Source organism: Anolis sagrei, chromosome Y, assembly GCF_037176765.1.
Source record: "Anolis sagrei isolate rAnoSag1 chromosome Y, rAnoSag1.mat, whole genome shotgun sequence".
Lineage (NCBI taxonomy): Eukaryota > Metazoa > Chordata > Lepidosauria > Squamata > Dactyloidae > Anolis > Anolis sagrei.
In genome coordinates, this window is record NC_090035.1 from 71,480,725 (window position 1) to 71,502,316 (window position 21,592).

Sequence of the window (21,592 nt, forward strand, 5' to 3'; positions counted from 1 at the left end):
TCTGCTTTAAAGATAAGATGCAAAGCTACACATTGATAATACTGGGAAAACAACAACAACAAGCCTTTTGTTTTATGACTCTGAGCAAGGTTTTGCTCAGAAGAGGTTTGCCATGGCCTTCCTCTGAGGCTGAGAGAGTGTGACCCACTCAAGGACAGCTTTCAGGATCTGAAAGGACCTCAACCTCTCTTCGACACTGCCGTACAATCCAGATGATCAAAGCAGAGAATTCACATCTGCTTTGAACTAGATTATATGAGTCAACACTGCCATGTAATCCGGATTATCAAAGGAAATCCACGTTATTTGCTTTGAACTGGATTATACGTATTAGTTTACACTGCCATATAATCTGGATTATCACAGAAAATCTATGCGATCTGCTTTGAACTGGATTATATGAGTCTACACTGCCATATAATCCAGGTTATCATGGCAGAGAATCCTCATTTATCTGCTTTGAACTGGATTATACGTATTAGTTTACACTGCCGTATAATCCGGATTATCACAGAAAATCTATACGTTCTGCTTTGAACTGGATTATATGAGTTTACACTGCCATATAATCCAGATTATCACAGCAGAGAATCCGTATTTATCTCCTTTGAACTGGATTATACATATTAGTCTACACTACCGTATAATCCGTATTATCAACAAATCCACATTATCTGCTTTGAATCGGATTACATGGAGCCCCCGGTGGCGCAGTGGGTTAAACCCCTGTGCCGGCAGGACTGAAGACCAACAGGTCGCAGATTCAAATCCGGGGAGAGGCTGAAGAGCTCCCTCTATCAGCTCCACCTCCTCATGCGGGGACATGAGAGAAGCCATCCAGAAGGAAGATGAAAACATAAAATCATCTGGGCGTCCCCTGGGCAACGTCTTTGCAGACTGCCAATTCTCTCACACCAGAAGCAACTTGCAGTTTCTTAAGTCGCTCCTGACACGACAGAAAAACACCCCGGATTATATGGGTCTACACTGCCATAGAATCCAGATTATCACATCAGAGAATCCTCATTTATTTGCCTTGAACTGGACTGTACATATTAGTTTACACTGCCGTATAATCTGGATTATCAAAAAAAATCCAAGTTATCTGCTTTGAAATGGATTATATGAGTCTACACTGCCATATAATCCAGGTTATCACAGCAGAGAATCCGCATTTGTCTGCTTTGAACTGGATTATATGAGTCTACACTGCCCTATAATCCAGATTATCAAAACAGAGAATCCACATTTATCTGCTTTGAACTGGGTTAGGTGAGTCTGCACTGCCATAGAATCCAGATTATCAAAACAGATGATCCACATTTTCTGCTTTGAACTGGATTACATGAGTCTACACTGCCGTATAACCCAGATAATCTGGATGTTATATGGCATTGTAGAGGGGGCCTCAGAGAGCTGGGCCAAAACAATCCCAAATTGTATTATCAACTGGGGGAAATACAGCCAGTTGCCAAAATTACAAACAAGATTGGTTCTGTAGATTTGTTCTTAAATTGAATTTGTTTGTAAATCTGAACATGTACATTTCTTAAGAGTAATCTCCCACACATATATACATATGTATATCTCTCCTGTTGTGTTTGTTTTGCTGTCTGAGCTCCTGTTCAGAAGATTTCACCTCACTTTCTGTGCCTGTGATAATTGGATTTTGAAAAAAATGTCTTGTTGTGGAAACAAGGGCCCCTTCCACACAGCTGAATAAAATCCCACATTATCTGTTTTGAATTGGGATATATGGCAGTGTAGACTCAGATACTAGGCCTGGGCAATCCATGGTTCTAAATGGTTCTAAAGTACTTACAAAACTAAAGTTCTGGTGGTGAAAATTTCAGAACTCTAACAAAACTCTCAAAATTCAATTATTATTTCATTATTAGTGATTTTTATGATAGAACCAATTAGGAACTGCCATTTATAATGAAATTTTGAGAGTTTTGTTAGAGTTCTGAAATTTTCACCACCAGAACTTTAGTTTTGTAAGTACTTTAGAAACATTTAGAATCATGCATTGCCCAGGCCTATCAGATACCCCAGTTCAAAGCAGATATTGTGGGATTTTCTGCCTAGATATAGGCAGATATAGGATGGGTTACGCCTGACTTGTAAACAATCCATGGGAAATGGATCTAGGAGTCTCAGGGCCCTTCCACAGCCATATAACCCAGAATATCAAGGCGGATAATCCACACTATCTTCTTTGAACTGGGTTATCAGAGTCTACATTGCCATATAACCCAGTTCAAAGCAGATAATGTGGGATTTTATACAGCTGTGTGGAAGGGGCCATAATAGACCATAAGCTGAATGTGAGCCAGCATTGTCATGCTGCGGCTAAAAGGGCCAATGCAATTCTAGGCTGCATCAACAGGAGATTCATGCCTGGATCGAGGTAAGTCATAGGGCCCTTCCACATAGCCCTATATCCCAGAATATAAAGGTAGAAAATCCCACAATATCTGCTTTGAGCTGGGTTATCAGAGGCCACACTCAGATAATGTTGGATTTTCTGCCTTGATATTCTGAGATATACTTACTTTACTTACTTAGGCGATCCCTTGTTGTCCAAGTAGGATAGTCTTCCAGGATCAGTGTGCTGGCGGTGGGCCTGTAGGTGAGCCCTATTCTTGATCTGCATCTTCTCCCGCAGTGAGGGCATTGGTTTCCAGGTGGAAGGCAGTCCACCAGTGCCTTCCTTTTGGCATGTTTCTCTCTTACGCCCTCCATTCATGCCTCTTCAAATTCTACAGCACTGCTGGTTACAGCTCACCTCCAGCTGGAGCGCTCAAGGGCCAGGGCTTCTCAGTTCTCCAGGGTTTTTAAGTTTGGCTTTAAGCCCATCTTTAAATCTCTTTTCCTGCCCACCAACATTCTGTTTTCTGTTATTGAGTTCAGGGATATAGGGCTATGTGGAAGGGCCCTATGACTTACCTCAATCCAGACATGAGTCTCTTGTTGATGCAAGGGCTTTGTGGAAGGGCCCATAGTCTCACTCTAATTTGCTTTGGTTAGACCTTATTTAGAAGCATAGTGTGTCCAGTTCTGGCACCACAGTTCAAAGGAGCCCCCGGTGGCGCAGTGGGTTAAACCCCTGTGCCGGCAGGACTGAAGACCAACAGGTCACAGGTTCGAATCCGGGGAAAGGCAGATGAGCTCCCTCTATCAGCTCCTCATGCGGGGACATGAGAGAAGCCTCCCACAAGGATGATAAAACATCAGATCATCTGGGTGTCCCCTGGGCAACGTCCTTGCAGACAGCCAATTCTCTCACACCAGAAGCGACTTGCAGTTTCTCAGGTCGCTCCTGACACGACAAAAAAACCAAAAAACAAAACACAGTTCAAGAAGAATATTATCAAATGTCCAGATAAGCGCCATCAAAATACTCCAAGGTTTAGAAGCCATGCCCTATGAGGAGCGGCTGAAAGAACTGGGTCAACTGAAACTTGGGGAAGAGTTGATGAAAAAGTAACATGTTAGCCAGGTTTAAATATGGGAAAGGATGTCCCATTGAGAAAGAGCAAGCTTGTTTTCTGGTGCTCCAACATTCAGTAATACTGACAATTATACTGATACACAGTTTTCCATTAAAGAGATTAGGACAGTGTGGAGCAATAGATTCAAACTGTAGGAAAAAATACTCCACATAAATATTAGGAAGAACTTCCTAACAGTAAGAGCTGGTTGGCAGTGGATACACTGCCTTGGAGTAAGGTGGGGCTTTCTTCTCGCTTTCTTCAACGCTTTGATTTTAGGGCATAGCCTTACCAGGATTTTAAGCTGTGAGAATGCTTCCTATGTGGACCAAATGCTTGCCCAGATAACTACTTGTTTTCCCCATAGCAGTGTATGGCACCACAACCTTTCCTCTTTTCCTTTCCATGCCTAAAGTGATGGTTTGTTGTAGACATCAGGAAATCTGCATCAAAGCTGTGAAACAAACCCCTGGTTAATTTCCATTTAACCACACATATGAACCGATTGTGTTCCATTGGTTTGCAGCGGAAGAGCCCTGCTATTTGTTTTCATATTTTTCAAACCGGACTTGAAGGATTACTGCTGGGTGGGCATCTTGAAAGCCCTTCCGATTCTTCTCCTGAGCTCATAAATTGAAGAAGGCAGGATGAGGAAACTTAGATTATAATTATATCCTGTTTGCGGAGGAAATACTTCAGCTCCCCACTAATCACCCTCATTACATTCCATTAGGTCAGGTTGTTCTTTTTCCCTCCATGTAAGACAAGCAAATAGAGGCTTTAGATCTTGGAAACTCCTGTTCCTGAATGAAATACCAGGACACATGTTATTTATTGCCAGTCTCCTGATAATTATACCCTTATTGCCACCTTGGTAGGTGAGCCAGATCGAGCAACGGAGTGCTGGTTCCATGTCAGATAAGGATCTTAGCTAAGTGAATAGTTTTTCAAAGTGTTACAACACTAAACACATCCCCCTGTATACCAAACTGTACCAGTTCTGCACCGGTTTAATATAGAACACTTATGAAACTGGGAAGTTTGCAGCACCGAGAGGCAAGAGGATGCAATTTAAAATGGGTGAAAGAGAAAGCTATGGTTTGTAGACTTCTTATAGCAGTGGTCCTAATGCCGTGACCCCTTAATACAGTTCCTTATGTTGTGCTGACCCCCAACCATAACATTATTTTCGTTGCTACTTCATTACTGTCATTTTGCTACTGTTATGAATCATAATGTAAATATCTGATATGCAGGATGTATTTTCATTCAGTGGACCAAATTTGGCACAATTACCCGATATGCCCAAATTTGAATACTGGTGGGGTTGGGGGGGGGGGGTATTGATTTTGTCATTTGGGAGTTGTACTTGCTGGGATTTATAGTTCCCCTACAATCAAAGAGCATTCTGAACTCCACTAGTGATGGGATTGAACAAACGTGGCACACAGAACTCCCATGACCAACAGAAAATACTGGAAGGGTTTGGTGGGCGTTGTTCTTGAGTGTTGGAGTTGTAGTTCACCAACATCCAGAGAGCACTGTGGACTCAAACAATGATGGATCTGGACCAAACTTGGCAAGAATACTCAATATGCCCAAATGCTAACACTGGTGGAGTTTGCGGAAAATAGACCTTTGACATTTGGGAGTTGTAGTTGATGGGATTTATAGTTCACCTACAATCAAAGAGCATTCTGAACCCCACCAAAATTAGAATTGGGCCAAACTTCCCACACAGAACCCCCCATGGCCAACAGAAAACACTGTGTTTCCTGATAGTCTTCGGCGACCTCTCTGACATCCCCTCATAACCCCCTCAGGGGTACTAAACCCCAGGTTGAGAAACGCTGTCTTGTGGAAAAATACAGTTGTAAAGTTGGCGTGGGCTGGTCCATGAGGTCACGAAGAGTCAGAAACGAATGAACAACAACAACAAAAGTTGGAAAAAGTCTCTAATTCAGTCCCCTGAGAACACGATGGTCTTGGAAAACAGAAATGAAAATATATTGTCGAAGGCTTTCATGGCTGGAATCACTGGGTTGTTGTAGGTGTTTTCGGGCTATATGGCCATGTTCTAGAGGCATTCTCTCCTGACGTTTTGCCTGCATTTATGGCAAGCATCCTCAGTACCTCACTACCTCTGAGGATGCTTGCCATAGATGCAGGCGAAATGTCAGGAGATAATGCCTCTAGAACATGGCCATATAGCCCGAAAAAACCTACAACAACCCAATAAATGAAAATATCTTAATAGTTGTAATATTGCAAGAAACCAGACTTAACTGTTTCTGCAGCATGTACTGTGCAAACCTGTTCTGTTAAATTGGTGGAATAGCTTCCAGACATGGGACTATTTACTAGGTTGCTGTGGGTTTCCCGGGCTATATGGCCATATTCCAGAAACATTCTCTCCTGACATTTCGCCCACATCTATGGCAAGGCATCCTCAGAGGTTGAGGGGTCTGTTGGAAACTAGGCAAGTGAAGTTTTCTGAGTGTTGCTCTTTATTTACTCTCCTGATTTACTGTCCTGATTTAGAATGGTCCAGCATTTCTGTGTCCTCAAATAATATGCTGTGTCCAGGTTGGTTCATCAGGTGCTCTGCTATGGATGACTTCTCAGGTTGAAGTAGTCTGCAGTGCCTTTCATGTTCCTTGATTCATGTTAGGGCTTCAAACAGCATATTGTTTGAGAACGCAGAAATGCTGGACCACTCTCACAACCACCATGTCAGACTACACAGAGAAGCCATTGAAATCCACAAGCATGTGGACAATTTCAACAGAAAGGAGAAAACAATGAAAATGAACAAAATCTGGCTACCAGTATTTTTAAAAAAACTCTAAAATGATGACAGTAAATAAAGAGCAACACTTAAGAAGCAGGGGAATTCCAGACAAGAATCAATCAGAGCCAGTGAACACCTCCCAACAAAGGATTCCCCTTGGTAGGAAGCAACCAGGCTTTGAAGCGGGAAGGCCATTAAATGCTAATTAAGGTGGCAGTTTGTAACATTCATACTTGCCTCAAGCAGACAAAAGTTCTTTCTCCCAACCTGGACGTTCCACAGTTATATAAACCTCACTTGCCTAGTTTCCAACAGACCCCTCAATCTCTGAGGATGCCTGCCATAGATGTGGGTGAAACGTCAGGAGAGAATGCTTCTGGATCATGGCCATAAAGCTCAGAAAACTCACAGCAACTCAGTGATTCTGGCCATGAAAGCCTTCAACAACACATTGGGAAAACATATTTAACCTGAATGGGCTGGTGCTTTGACAGTATGCAATCAACAAATATAGACCTTAAAAGTGTGCATTCAGTTGCCGTTGGCCTGTGGGTAGAAAGTGAAGGGTGTGGTATAGTGTGGGACATGCGCTGCAATCACATGAATGTTGTTGTTGCTACAGTTTTATAGGGGCTTGATCCACTTTTTAGGATGTTAGAGAGATCAAAGCCAGCTTTGATGCAAAAGCAGAAACTAGAGACATTGTGGGCATTGAAGAATGTTTAAGGAGCAAATGACTAATTGGGATGGCTTGTGATCTGGAAGGATTTTTGTGATGATTTTGAGAGATGTGAGAAATTGTTGTTTTAGTTGTTTCAAAACTGGAAACTAGGATTTAACTGCTTTTAGGAGTTTTTAAAAAGTGTTTAAAATTGATTGTCATTTTAGGAGCCCTTCTGGATTGGGGGACATATTTTCAATACAATAATTAATAACTTTAAAAATCCCCATCCTTGCCATCTTTGTGTTTTGAAAGAAAAAAATCCCCATCTGTCCTTGCTTCTTTGCCTCTCACGTAGCTTTGCAGCAACCGTTCCTCAAATATTTTCCTAATACACAAAGGAGGAAAACGAATCCTGCGTCGGAGATAGTTTTATTGAACAAAGACAGTCTTATCTTAATCTGTGGGGGTGTTGATTCTTTTAGGGTGTGCCTCTTTCCATATAAACTGGAGTGGTGCTTGTGAACTCCTGCCTGCTTTTATAGCCAGGTTGGAAAGATTTTACATCTTTGCCCTGGAAGGGTGTGTATTTATGTATATATAAATTTATGTTGTGTATAAACGATTGAAGAGAGAAAATGAATAGCTTAACAGGATTGTTTGCAATGATTTTGGTACTGCGGTGGTCCTGTTTTAGACAGTCTTAGAACTAATGCCCCCCAAAATATCTTTATTACAAGTACTATAAAGGTCCTATAACAGCAAAGATAACTTCTCTAAGAGGGAAGAGAAGATAGGCATATTCTACAGCAGCGTTTCTCAACTTTGGGGTCAGGACCCCTGAGGGGGTCATGAGGGGGTGCTAGAGGGGTCGCCAAAGACCATCAGAAAGCACAATATTTTTTGTTGGTCGTGGGGGTTCTTTGTGGGAAGTTTCACACAATTCTATTGTTGGTGGGGTTCAGAATGCTCTTTGATTGTATGTAGGTGAACTATAAATGCCAGCAACTTCAACTCCCAAATGTCAAGTTCTGTTTCTCCCCAAACTCCACCAGTGTTCACATATGGGCATATTGAGTATTTGTACCAAGTTTGGTCCAGATCCATTGTTGTTTGTGTCCACAGTGCTCTCTGGGTGTACGTGAACTACAACTCCAAAACTCAAGGTCATTGTCCACCAAACCCTTCCAGTATTTGTTGGTCATGGGAGTTCTGTGTGCCAAGTTTGGTTCAATTTGATCATTGGTGGAGTTCCTAATGCTCTTTGATTGTAGGTGAACTATAAATCCCAGCAACTACAACTCCCAAATGGTAAAATCAATCCCCCCCCAACCCGACCAGTATTCAAATTTGGGCATATCGGGTATTTGTGCCAAATTTGCTCCCGTGAAGGAAAATACATCCTGCATACCAGATATTTACATTACGATTCATAACAGTAGCAAAATTACAGTTAGGAAATAGAAATGAAAATAATTTTATGGTTGGGGGTCAGCACAACATGATGAACTATATTAGGGGTCACGGCATTAGGAAGTTTGAGAGCCACTGTTCTACACTATGTCATGTGTGGTGTGACCTTGTTTATTCTCTGGAGTGGAATCCAAAGCCTCAGAAAATGTATCCAAAAATTACTTCTTGTGTATCACACTCACGATTTTCTATCCTGTTAATTTAATTTCTGTTTTCAGTGTTCCCCTGCCTGGGTTTTTATATATTCACTACATTTCTAGTCCTCTTCACACAGCTGGCAAAGCAGGCGGGTGAATGAAAGATGTCTCAATGAGATAGCCTTGGAGCTCTGTTGTAAGGAATTAACATTAAAATTCTGCGTCCTAAACCAATTCAATTAATGTTTTGTGGCAACAGCCCTTGTTTCTGTGCATAGCTCCTTCTTTTCCTGATCACCAAGAAATTCTCTGACTCTGTCAAGAACCTAGTGCTTGGAAACTTGGCTCATGCTTCCAAAATGTCGTCCTTCGTCCACCATATATATCTCTTAGATGAAATGGTTGCCTATATTAAAATCCTCTTGCCTTATTTGCAGTCTAAGTTGGGTGGACTTGAGCTTTCAGGAAGCCTAGACTTCTCCCCAGTGCATTAAAAAAAATGCTGAAATATTTTACCAGAAGGAATGATGATTCAAGGTGTCCCACATTCAGAAGCAGAATGAACATCTCAGTTTTGAGATTATTGCAGGGTTGAGTATGCCTTATCTAAAATCATAGAATCCTAGAGTTGGATGAGACCTTGTGGGCTATCCCGTCCAACCCCATTCTGCCAAGAAGCAGGAAAATTGCATTCAAAGCACCCCTGACAGATGGCCATCCACCCTCTGTTTAAAAGTTTCCAAAGAAGGGTCCTCCACCACACAGAGAGTTCCACTGCTTAATAGCTCTCACAGTTAGGAAGTTCTTCCTAATGTTCAGGTGGAATCTCCTTTCTTTCCTGTAGTTTGAAACCATTGTTCCACATCCTTGTCTCCAGGGCAGCAGAAAACAAGCTTGCTCTTTTCTCCCTATGACTTCTCCTCACATATTTATACATGGCCATCATGTCTCCCCCCAGTCTTCTCTTCTGCAGGCTAAACATGCCCAGCTCTTTAAGCCACTCCTCATAGGGCTTGTTCTTCCGACTCTTGATCATTTTAGTCGCCCTCCTCTGGTCACGTTCTAGATTGTCAACATCTCCCTTCAGTTGGACACAGTATTCCAAATGTGGTCTGACCAAGGCAGAATAGAGGGGTACCAGAAGTGTTATGGATTTTAGATTTAGGGGGTGGGGTGGAATACCTGCACCTGCACATGTGTGCATATAGAGATATTTTATACATGGGGTCTAAACATGTAATTCATTTGTGTTCCTTGTATACCCTGTCTGAAAGTAATTTTATATAATACTAGTCATCCCCTGCCATGCGTTGCTGTGGCCCAGTCTATGTATATGTGTTTTGTGTGTGTGTGTGTATATATGTGTGTATATTTTTGTATATGTGTGCTTGTGTGTATATATGTGGTTTTGTGTTATATGTATTATATGGTCACTCATTGGCCTGATAGGTTTGTTGTGTCCAAATTTCTTGTCAATTCGCACAGTGGTTTTTGAATTATGTGAATCCAACAAATGAACATTACATTTTTATTTATATAAATTAGTCTATGAAACAAAGTTTGTATATACGGAATCATCAGAAAGCAATGTTGTCACTATCTTAGCCTTTCCTGTGGACAATTTTGGATTTTGAAGTATTTCAAATTTCTGGATAAGTGATGCTCAACATGTATCTTTTCACCAGTGGATTTGGGCTTGGTTTGGAATTTTTTAAAGTCTCCAAATGTCTGGAACTGCTTGCTTTTCTGTAATGCTGGTGAACATCAGCCATCACTCGTCCAGGATGCTGTTCACTTCCAGAATCCTTTCTCTTCCTGATTGTTTCCTGTTTTTGGACTGTCTTGTCATCATGAGGCCATTTCTTGATCTCCTTCCAGATTTCCTCTTCAAATTCCTGGTAATTGGAAGTGCCGGAACGGGGAAGTCCTGCCTCCTGCATCAGTTCATTGAAAACAAATGTGAGTTGTTGTTGTGTGTTTTTTTTTAAAAAAAATCTGTATCAAATGCTATACCACGTGCGGTATACAAGAAATTAAAAATAAAAGGCAGTATAATGGAAACCACTTGACGTACAACCTAAATAAAGTCATGATAGATAGAGGGAAGTGAACATTGCCAAGATTTAAAATGCAGGAGTGCTGCAGCAAAGTGAATTAAATGAATGCCATTTTAAAAGCCCATTTAAAAGCAGGGATCTGGATAATATTCTTCCACAGAGATAATTGGGTATGCTGAGCTCCACAGCAGGAAAGAGCCCTTTTATCATTCCTCCAACTAAAGTTGTGCCGGCGGGAGAGATGTTGCCTGCCTGAACTGAATGTTCTCTGTGTTCTTCTCATGCATCTGTTCAATTGATTTTGAAGCAGTTCTCATAAGATATTCTTACTTTGAGGGGTGGAGACAGGAGCATGTCTATGTCAAGGAAAATAATACGTAGCATAGGTAAAGGTAAAGGTTTTCCCCTGACATTAAGTCCAGTCGTGTCCGACTCTGGGATGTGGTGCTCATCTCCATTTCTAAGCCAAAGAACCAGCGTTGTCCGTAGACACCTCCAAGGTCATGTGGCCAGCATGACTGCATGGAGCGCCGTTACCTTCCCGCCGGAGCGGTACCTATTGATCTACTCACATTTGCATGTTTTCAAACTGCTAGGTTGGGAGAAACTGGGGCTGACAGCGTAAGCTTGCACCACTCCCCGGATTCGAACCTGCAACCTTTCTTTCAACAAGTTTAGCAGCTCAGTGGTTTAACCCACTGCACCATCGACATAGTGGCCTCTTATCTTGTTCAAAGCCATTGCAGAATGTTTGACAACACTGCGTTGGAAATGCCATGAAAGTCATTCATTTCAGAAAAGCATTTGTTAAGGTCTCCCATAATATTTTGATTAGTAAATTTTGAAAAACATGGGATTCATGTCAGCTAGAACCATAATTGGTTGGAAAACCATGCTGAAAGAGACATCATCAATGGCTGTGCTTCAGATTGGAAGGACATATCTATTAGAGTGTCTCAGGGGTTTGTCCTAGAGCCATTTGTCTTCAACGTTTTTATCAGTGACTTAGATGGAAAGAATCCTTCGCAAGTTTGCAAATGATTCAAAACTGAGAGGAGGGCTAACACATTGGAAGATAGGAACAGAGATCGTAAAACTAGAAAATTGGGCAGAAACTACTGTATATACTCAAGTATAAGCCTAGTTTTTCAGCCCTTTTTTAGGTTGAAAAAGTCCCTCTCGGCTTATACTCGAGTCAAGGTTATTTATTATTTTACTCTGTTATTATTATTACTTTTATCATTTTACTCTATGATTATTATCATTATTACATTTATTATTTTACTCTTTATTATTATTACACTAGCTGTACCTGCCACACATTGCTGTGGCCAACCTTCCCTCTCTTTTTCTCTCCTCTTTTCTTTCTCCTTCCTTCCTTGTTTTCCTCTTCCCTTCCTTACCCCCTTTCTTTCCCTTTCCCTTTCCCTTTCTTCCTTCTCTACCTATTCTTGGACTGCAACTCCCAGCACTCCTCCTGATCTATCTATCATCTATCTATCTATCTATCTATCTATCTATCTATCTATCTTATCTACCTGGAGGATTACTGGGAGTTGCAGTCCAGGAATAGGAAATTGGAAATATGCAGGGATTGGGATGTTCTCAAAGAAATCCAAGGAGAAGAAAGCTTGTAGCTTGAAAACAGTGCATTTGGATCATCCTCCTCTGCTAAAGGGCCTGGTCTACAGGATGCTGGGTGCTGTAGTCCGAAAGAGAGTGTGGATATGCTATTGTGTTTTGTTTGCCAGGAGGAGTTGTTTTTGCATATGCGCTGTAGCGTCTTTTTGCTTGTTTTGGCTTTTAAAGTCCCTTCTGTTGTGTTTTTCAGTGTTTTCATGACTGATGGTCACTTGTTGGCCTGATAGGTGTGTTGTGTCCGAATTTGATGTCAATTCGTCCAGTGGTTTTTGAGTTCTGTTAATCCCACAAACGAAAATTACATTTTATTTATATAGATTTATTATTTTACTCTATTATTACTTTTACTATTATATTTCCATTATTTTACTCTATTGTTATTATGATTACATTTATTATTTTAATCTCTTTATTGTTATTGGAAGAATGCGTAACCACATTTACTTTGAAGAAGGATAGAATAATGGTTTAATCACAGTTGGACAGTCTTAAGACAAATGTATGGAAATTGAGTTTTCTTTGGTTATAAAAGGCTGTTTTGACAGAACACTGAAAACTTTCACATGAAGCAAATCAGTGATGGAAGGAAAAGCACTTCCCCACTTCCTTCCTGTGCTGCAACAGGCTGTGAAAGAGCTACACAGGATGCCTTCCTTGAGTGGTGCACTGCAATTGCATCTTTATGCTGTAACCACTTCTCTTTTATCCCATCATTTACATCCCTCTGTCCACTGGTCCATTGCCCCTTTAGCCGTAAATCAGATGTTTGTGGTATTTAATAATAATAATAATAATAATAATAATAATAATCATCATCATCATCATCTTTATTTATACCCCACCACCATCTCCCAGAGGGACTCGGGCAGCTCACAAAGCGCTCAAAGGCGCAAACATGCAAAATACAAAAAGTGCAAAGACAATAACACAAGAGCTATAACAACTAACATAAACATCACCCCCCCCCCCCCCCGGCTCAGATCAGTAAAATACAACAATAGCTGCTGGAATAAAACAACTGCAATCAATACCAGGCTCATAAAGTGCATGGTGAAATAGTTAGTCTCTAGGTCCTCAAATATGTTCATTTAGGTCAAAGGCTTGTTGAAATAGCCATGTCTTCAAATGGAAGGCTTGGAAGTGGCTGTTAGCTTAATTGGGACCGGGTTGTGGCGCAGTTGGCTAGGAGTCAGCTGCATTAAATCACCGCTGACCGAAAGGCCATGAGTTTGAAGCCAGCACAGGTCAGAGTAAGCTCCCGACCATTTGTCTAGCGTGTTGTCAACCTTTGCAGCCCGAAAGACAGTTGCATCTGTCAAGTAGGAAATTTAGATACCGCTTATGTGGGGAGGTTAATTTTAACTAATTTACAGTGCCATAAAAATTTCCAGCAGTGGGTGAAAGAATGAGGAAATACTTCATCAAGGACTGGGTGTCACAAGTGGACTGTGAAGCAACAGCTCCCCCAGTGGCCGGAATTCGAGCATATCTTCATGAAGCTTAAATTGCCTCTGTGTTTGTCTATATATGTTGTGTGTCTATGGCATTGAATGTTTGCCATGTATATGTGCACTGTAAACTGCCCTGTGGGGTAAGAAGGGCAGAATATAAATACTGTAAATAAATAATAAATAATCTCCCTCGGGAGATTATTCCAAAGTCGAGGGGCCACCAACAAGAAGGCCTTCTGTCTTTGTCCTCACCAACCGCACTTGAGTCGGAAGTAGGACGGAGAAGAGGGCTTCCCCAGTAGATCTTAGTGCCTGTGCCGGTTCATAGAAAGAGATGCGGTCTTGAAAATAGGTTGGACCCAAAGTGTCTAGGTCAGGGGTCCTCAAACTTTTTAAACAGAGGGCCAGGTCACAGTCCCTCAAACTGTTGGAGGGCTAGATTATAATTTGAAAAAAAAAAGAAAAGAATGAATTCCTATGCACACTGCACATATCTTATAAGTAGTTCAAAAAACAAAAACAATACAATAATTAAAATGAAGAACAATTTTAACAAATATAAACTTATTAGTATTTCAGTGGGAAGTGTGGGCCTGCTTTTGGGTGATGAGATAGGATTGTTGTTGTTGTTATGTGCTTTCAAGTAGTTTCAGACTTAGGTTGACCTTGAGCGAGGCCCGGGTAAATGACCTTGGAGGGCCATATCTGGCCCCCGGGCCATAGTGTGAGGACCCCTGGTCTTGGGCTTTAGAGGTAATAACCTGCACTATGAATTGGGCCAGGAAACTCATTGGCACCTAGTGGAGCTGCTTTAGTAGGGGCATGGTGTGCTCCCTATAACCAGTTCCAGTTAGTCATCTGGCCTCCGACTTTTGTACTAACTGCAGTTTTTGAGCCATCTTCAAAGGCAGCCCCATCTAGAGTGCATTGCAGTAGTCCATTCTGTATATAACTAAGGAATGGATCACCGTAGCCAAGTCAGGCTTTTCGAGGTACGATTGCAGCTGGTGCACAAGTTTTAACTACTTGTTAATTACAATAACTCTCAGTTTAATATGTTGGCAGTATGATCCTTTGTCTCTTTTTTTTTTTTTAGTGATATGGGACTTTGGGATCCTAAATTGCTGTTTTAATGAGGATTTAAAACTTTCTGTCCTCTCATTTATCCGTTGCGCCTTTTCTATGTGTTTATTCAGTCAAGCAGGATTCCAACCATACAATCGGGGTGGAGTTTGGATCAAAGGTGGTGAATGTCGGTGGCAAGACAGTGAAGCTCCAGATCTGGGATACAGCTGGGCAAGAACGCTTTAGGTAAGGGAAAGATTCCAGGTGGAATTTCCCCTCTACAGGTTCCCAAAAGGAAATACGGTTGCATTCCAAGCGATGGGGCTGTGGGAGTTCTAGTTCACCTGTGGTGGCTTTGAAGTTGTCAGGTTTCTATTAGGGTGGGGAAGGCAGCTGAGTGGCATTGTAGCTGACATCCTGAATTTTCAAAATCTTGCTTTTGAATCTCTTACAAGCCTTCGGTCTCTTTCCCTGTAGGTCAGTAACAAGAAGCTATTACCGAGGGGCAGCAGGAGCGCTCTTGGTCTACGACATCACCAGGTGCGTCCCATTATTTGCCTCATCTTCCCCTTCACCTGGACCCTATCATGTATTGTTAGAATGGACCTTGACCTGTTCCATTTCTTAAAATCATACAATGACCTGTAGAGTAGGGGGTGTTACCGATTGTTGTGACATTGGTATGACAAATGGAGCAACCTCACAGATCTTGGGGCCAATTTTCTGCTACTGGGCCATCCCGAAGGTCCCCTGAACTTCCCCAGGCACCAGGCTATGAAACCCACCATGAAGACCAAGAGTTGGACATTTCCCACTCCCGATCTAGGGCAGTGGGAGATCCCTTCAGGATATTGGAAGGGAGGAGGCTGGAGACTGTCTTTCAAGTTCACTGCAGGAGGAAATGGTGGCACCTCTCTTCTTTGTTTTGGAAAAGGCATTCATAACCTTTTGGAAAAACCAGAATCTCCAAAGCTTTTGGAAAGGATTAATTAATTGGGATATTAATTGGCATTCACACTATTTGGAATTATTATAACTTTTTTTGGTAAAGTATAATCTCCCTGAGAAGAGCTGAAAACTTGTTTGAGTGAATCTTTTCTTGAGTGATAAATAGAGATTAATTAGCATTCACATTATTTGGAATGATCATAGCCTTTTGTAAAGTATGATCTTCCTGAGAAGAGTTAAATATTCATTTGAGTGAATCTTCTCCTTAGTGGTAAATATCCACTAGCATTCATGCAAGGCAATTTAGGTTTCTCAATTATTAGACTGATATACCTGGTTTATTTCTGTGAATTGTTAGGAACAAAGATTATACCAGTGCACCAGATAAATGGCTGATCTTCTGAAGTATTATTTAAGTTGCTCAAAAATATCTAAAGGTAAAGGTAAAAGTTTCCCCTTGACATTAAGTCTAGTCGTGTCCAACTCTGGAAGGTGGTGCTCATCTCAGTTTCTAAGCTGAAGAGCAGGCATTGTCCGTAGACACCTCCAAGGTCATGTGGCCAGCGTGACTGCATGGAGTGCCGTTACCTTCCCACCAAAGTGGTACCTATTGATCTACTCATTTGATGTATTGTCGAAGGCTTTCATGGCTGGAATCACTGGGTTGTTGTATTTTTTGGGGGGGGTTATATGGCCATGTTCTAAAGGCATATATGGCCATGTTCTAGAGGCGTTTCACCTGCATCCATTGGATGCTTGCCATAGATGCAGGGGAAATGTCAGGAGAGAATGCCTCTAGAACATGGCCATATAGCCTGAAAAAACCTACAACAACCCATACTCACATTGGCATTTTTCGAACTGGCTGGTTGGCAGAAGCTAGGGCTAACAGCAGGAGCTCACCCTGCTCCTCTAATTTGAACCGCCGACCTTTTGGTCAGCAAGTTCAGCCACTCAGGGGAGGTCCAAAAACATCTACTCCCCCATAAAATATATTTTGTTTTAAATCATTCTCTTAAGAGGCAAAAATAAGTAGACTTCTTTAAAATAACATAGTTTATTTATTTACAAACTTCATGTATTCAGCATACAGGTACATTGCTTGTCAATCCAGTTGCAGGTAGATTTGAAGGGCATTTTTCTTAGAATCAACAGCAACATCTTTAATTCTGAGAGTTTAATGGAGCCTGTCCTCTAAAATTGAGACTGTCCGCAGAGCAGTCCCAGATCTGATCACATGGTTTGCAGTCCCTCCCACAACCTCAAACAACATAAAGTTAAGGGGAAAACTGCAAATCTCTTTTAACATTTTGAAAGAGAGTCAAAACTTGGCTCTTTGAGCAGGCATTTCCAAATACATATGCAACAGACATAGGAAAATGGAATGGTTGGGCGATGTGATTGGACAATGTTTTTAATAGGAGACCCTAATGTTCATGTTTTTATTGATTTTGTTGTGGTTTTATTGTCTGATTGTTTTCATTGTATTGAAATTGTATTTTATGGTCTTGGCACCAGCTGTAAACAGCCCTGAGTTGCCTGCAGGCTGAGAGGGATGGTATATAAATAGAGTAAATAAATAACTAATAAATAAATATCAATATATACATACGATATAATAAGCAAGGCCCCCTAGTGGTGCAATGGGTTAAACCGCTGAGCTGCTGAACTTGTTGATTGAAAGGTTGACAGTCTGAATTTGGGGAGCAGGGTGAGCTCCCGCTGTTAGGCCCAGCTCCTGCCAACCTAGCAGTTCGAAAGCATGCAAATAAGTAGATCAATAGGTACCACTTCTTGGGAAGGTAACAGTGCTCCATGCAGTCATGCTGGCCACATGACCTTGGAGGTGTCTATGGACAACGCTGGCTCTTTGGCTTAGAAATGGAGATGAGCACCAATCCCCAGAGTCGGACACAACTAGACTTAATGCCAAGAGGAAACCTTTACCATGTATTTTTATAGTAAGCAATCACAATTATATATATAACAAATAACTAGTATAGGAGGTTTGTAGAAGATATTTCCAACACTTTGCATGACTGAAAAAGCCCCGTTTGTCTTCTGCAGCAGAGAGACGTATAATGCCTTGACCAACTGGCTAACAGATGCCCGGACTCTAGCCAGCCCCAACATAGTCATCATTCTCTGTGGCAACAAGAAAGACCTGGATGCTGACCGAGAAGTTACGTTTTTGGAAGCTTCACGTTTTGCTCAGGAAAATGGTAAGCTCTGCAAGAGGTTGGAAGGGCTGGGAGGAAGACGGAAGTAGAGGATCTGATAGTGTAGTTCAAGCGATTGTTTTCTTCACCACACCTGTCCTTGTTTGGGCTTAGCCATTCCTCCCACACTGTAAAATAACTGCTGACAAATAGTCACTTTTTGAGTGGTGCTTGTGTACATTGTGTTCTCCTTGTGCTGTCCCTTTGGTAGCAGAAGCTTGTCTGGAGCTCTCTTGTCCAGCAGGGGATGCTCAAGTCTTGTCACATGGCTTTGGAGCTAAGCTGCTTCTTCATGTGTTGTCAAAGGCTTTCATGGCCAGAATCACTGTGTTGCTGTGAGTTTTCCAGGCTGTATGTCCATGTTCCACAAGCATTCTCTCCTGATGTTTCATCAACATCTATGGCAGGCATCCTCAGAGGTTGAGAGGACTGTTGGAAACTAGGCAAGTGAGGTTTATATATCTGTGGAATGTCCAAGATGGGAGAAAGAACTCTTGTCTGAATGTTGCAATTGGTCGTCTTGATTAGCATTTAATGGCCTTGCAGCTTTAACGCCTGGATGATTGCTGCCTGTGGGAATCCTGTGTTGGGAGATGTCATCTGGCCCTGATTGACTCGTGTCTGGAATTCTCCTGTTGTTTGAGTGTTGCTCTTTATTTACTGTTCTGATTTTGGAGGTTTTTTTTCATACTGGTAGCCAGATTTTGTTCATTTTCATGGTTTCCTCCTTTCTGTTGAAATTGTCCACATGCTTGGGGATTTCAATGGATTTTCTGCATAGTTTGAAAATCTAACAAATGCTACATTCAGCAAAGGACTAGAGTGATCCTGTCACTTCTGCGGGAGTCTACTGTAGTAGTAGTAGTAGTAGTAGTAGTAGTAGTAATAATAATAATAATAATAATAATAATAATAATAATAATCTTTATTTATACCCTGCCGCTATCTCCCCAATGGGGACTCGGCTAACACAAGGCCAAGCACTTTTAAAAATACAATACAGCACAGTAAAATACAGAATACAAAAAGCAAAATTCATTAGAAAATAAATTACAATAACAAAATGAAATAATAACAACGCAAATTCACACAATATAAAATCGAACAGGATGGGCAGGCCAAATGGACAAGATAAAATGATAAGTTAGGGTAAGTTAGAAATAGGAAATATGTAAGTGGGGGGGGGGGGGGGCAAGAAAATAATACAGTGGGGTAAGGCTTTCAGTTGTTTTTTTGTGTCAGTTGTTTTTTGTGTGTCAGGAGCGACTTGAGAAACTGCAAGTTGCTTCTGGCGTGAGAGAATTGGCCGTCTGCAAGGACGTTGCCAAGGGGACGCCCAGAAGATTTTATGTTTTCATCATCCTTGTGGGAGGCTTCTCTCATGTCCCCGCATGAGGAGCTGGAGCTGATAGAAGGAGCTCATTCGCCTCTCCCCGGATTCGAACCTGTGACCCATCGGTCTTCAGTCCTGCCGGCACAGGGATTTAACCAACTGCGCCACTGGGGGCTCCAGGCTTTCAGTTAAGAATGGGGGAAAGTACGTCATAGGGGCAACACTATAGATGGGGCAACACAAATGCTAAGGATAGTCACTCTCCAAAGGCACATCTGAAAAGCCAGGTTTTCAGATTTCTCTTGAAGTCTGCTAAGGAGGGGGCTTGCCTAATCTCTCCAGGTATTGAGTTCCAAAGACGGGGAGCCACAGCAGAGAAGGCTCTCTCACGTGTTCCCACTAGTCTTGCCTGTGATAGAGGAAGAGGCGAGAGGAGAGCCTCCTCGGAGGATCGGAGAGATCGTGCAGGTTGGTGGAGGGAGATGTGGCCACCGAGGTAGGCAGCTCCCAAACCGTTTAGGGCTTTATAGGTAATGACCTGAACCTTGAATTGGGACTGGAAGATAAATGGCACCCAATGGAGCTCCTTAAACAGGAGGGTTGACCGCTCCTTGTAGTTATTAATTATGCAGCAGTAACAAGTCTAGATAGGGACCACCAAATGCAGCAGCATTGCCCAGACACGACCTCAAGGAACATGAAAGGCGCTGCAGACTACTTCAACCAGCCATAGCAAAGCACCTGATGAGACAACCTGGACACAGCATATTATTTGAAAACGTAAATGCTGGACCACTCTTACAACCACCATGTCATCTCTACACAGAGAAGCCTACACAGGCTACACAGAGAAGCCATTGAAATCCACAAGCATGTGGACAATTTCAACAGAAAGGAGGAAACCATGAAAATGAACAAAACCTGGCTACTAATATTAAAAAAAACTCTAAAATCAGAACAATAAATAAAGAACAACACTCAGAAAACAGGGGAATTCCATCCATGAATCAATCAGGGCCAGCTAAACCTCCAAACATAAGTTCGAATCCAGCCCGGGTCGGAGTGAGCTTCCGATCAAAATTGTGCAGCTTGTTGTCGATCTTTGCAGCCCGAAAGACAGTTGCATCTGTCAAGTAGGAAATTTAGGTACCACTCATGTGCGGAGGCTAATTTAACTGATTTACAAGGCCATAAAAATCTCCAGGAAGTATGCAAAGAATGAGGAAATACTTCATCAGTGTCACAAAGGGACGTTGAAGTGACAGCTCCCCTGGTGGCCAGAAGCTGGAATGTTAAATAGCCTCTGAGTATCTGTCTATATATGTTGTGTGTCTATGGCATTGAATGTTTGCCATGTATATGTACATTGTGATCCGCCCTGAGTCACCTGCGGGGTGAGAAGGGCAGAATATAAATACTGTAAATAAATAAATAAAACTCTCAGCAACCCAGTGCTTCTTCATGCCTTTGCTCTCCTTGTAGGCTGCTTAATTATTGTGTCCATTGACTGGTTAATGAGTAATGGTGTTTTGTGCCTACCTCCTTGATCACATGCAAACCTCATGAGGCAGCTAACCCTCAATTTTGGAGAAGAAGTTGTGGGAAGCAATTGAATCTTGGCATGATTATAGGCTCTACTTATGAATTATCCCGGCCCCTTCTTTTGGGAGTTTTCCATCAACATGTTCCCTTTTCGGAGCTGGAAGGAGAGAACTTTTGCCCCACTCCCTCTTTGGCTTGATCTTGCATGACTAAACTAATGTTTATGTCCTTACTTTTTAATGCGACAGAGTTAATGTTCCTTGAGACCAGCGCCTTGACCGGGGAGAATGTAGAAGAAGCTTTCCTAAAATGCGCTCGGACTATACTGAACAAAATTGAATCAGGTGCGTCTGGATTCCTTTCCTGTCTTGAGTCCAAAACAAAATATACCTCCCACTCCCCAAGTCTGGATGAAAATATTTTTGCCTTGTAACATTAATACCTCTGAAACATGTGTGTCTGTGTGATTTCAAAGAAGTTTTATGGAGCAGAGGCACACTATGAAACATCAGCAACACACATGAGATAACCGATACAATAGCATCTTTTGCCCCAAGTTATTTTTGACATGTCATGAGGAGACAGTTGAAGAGTGTCATGATGCCAGGGCTCTGCCTTATTCAGGTAGAGATGAACCAAACAATCACTCGGTTTGTATCAAACAGTTTACTTAAAACAGCACTTACTTTCTGGCTGTTTTAATAGTCCAAAACATAAAACATAAAGATAGCATTCAGCCATAGAATATAAAACAAAACTGACAGCAAACACTGTTGCAGG

The 21,592-nt window shown here is 41.8% G+C and overlaps 1 protein-coding gene across 1 annotated transcript in view; it reads left to right on the forward strand.

Annotated features, from left to right (window-relative positions):
- Nucleotides 1–21,592, forward strand: part of LOC132780109 (ras-related protein Rab-4B) — a 28,772-nt gene that overhangs the window by 525 nt on the left and 6,655 nt on the right. The window contains exons 2-6 of the mRNA XM_067461745.1: nucleotides 10,435–10,515; nucleotides 14,902–15,016; nucleotides 15,248–15,310; nucleotides 17,786–17,940; nucleotides 21,061–21,156. Coding sequence (XP_067317846.1) covers nucleotides 10,435–10,515; nucleotides 14,902–15,016; nucleotides 15,248–15,310; nucleotides 17,786–17,940; nucleotides 21,061–21,156 — 510 coding nt within the window. The remainder of the gene's footprint in view (nucleotides 1–10,434; nucleotides 10,516–14,901; nucleotides 15,017–15,247; nucleotides 15,311–17,785; nucleotides 17,941–21,060; nucleotides 21,157–21,592) is intronic.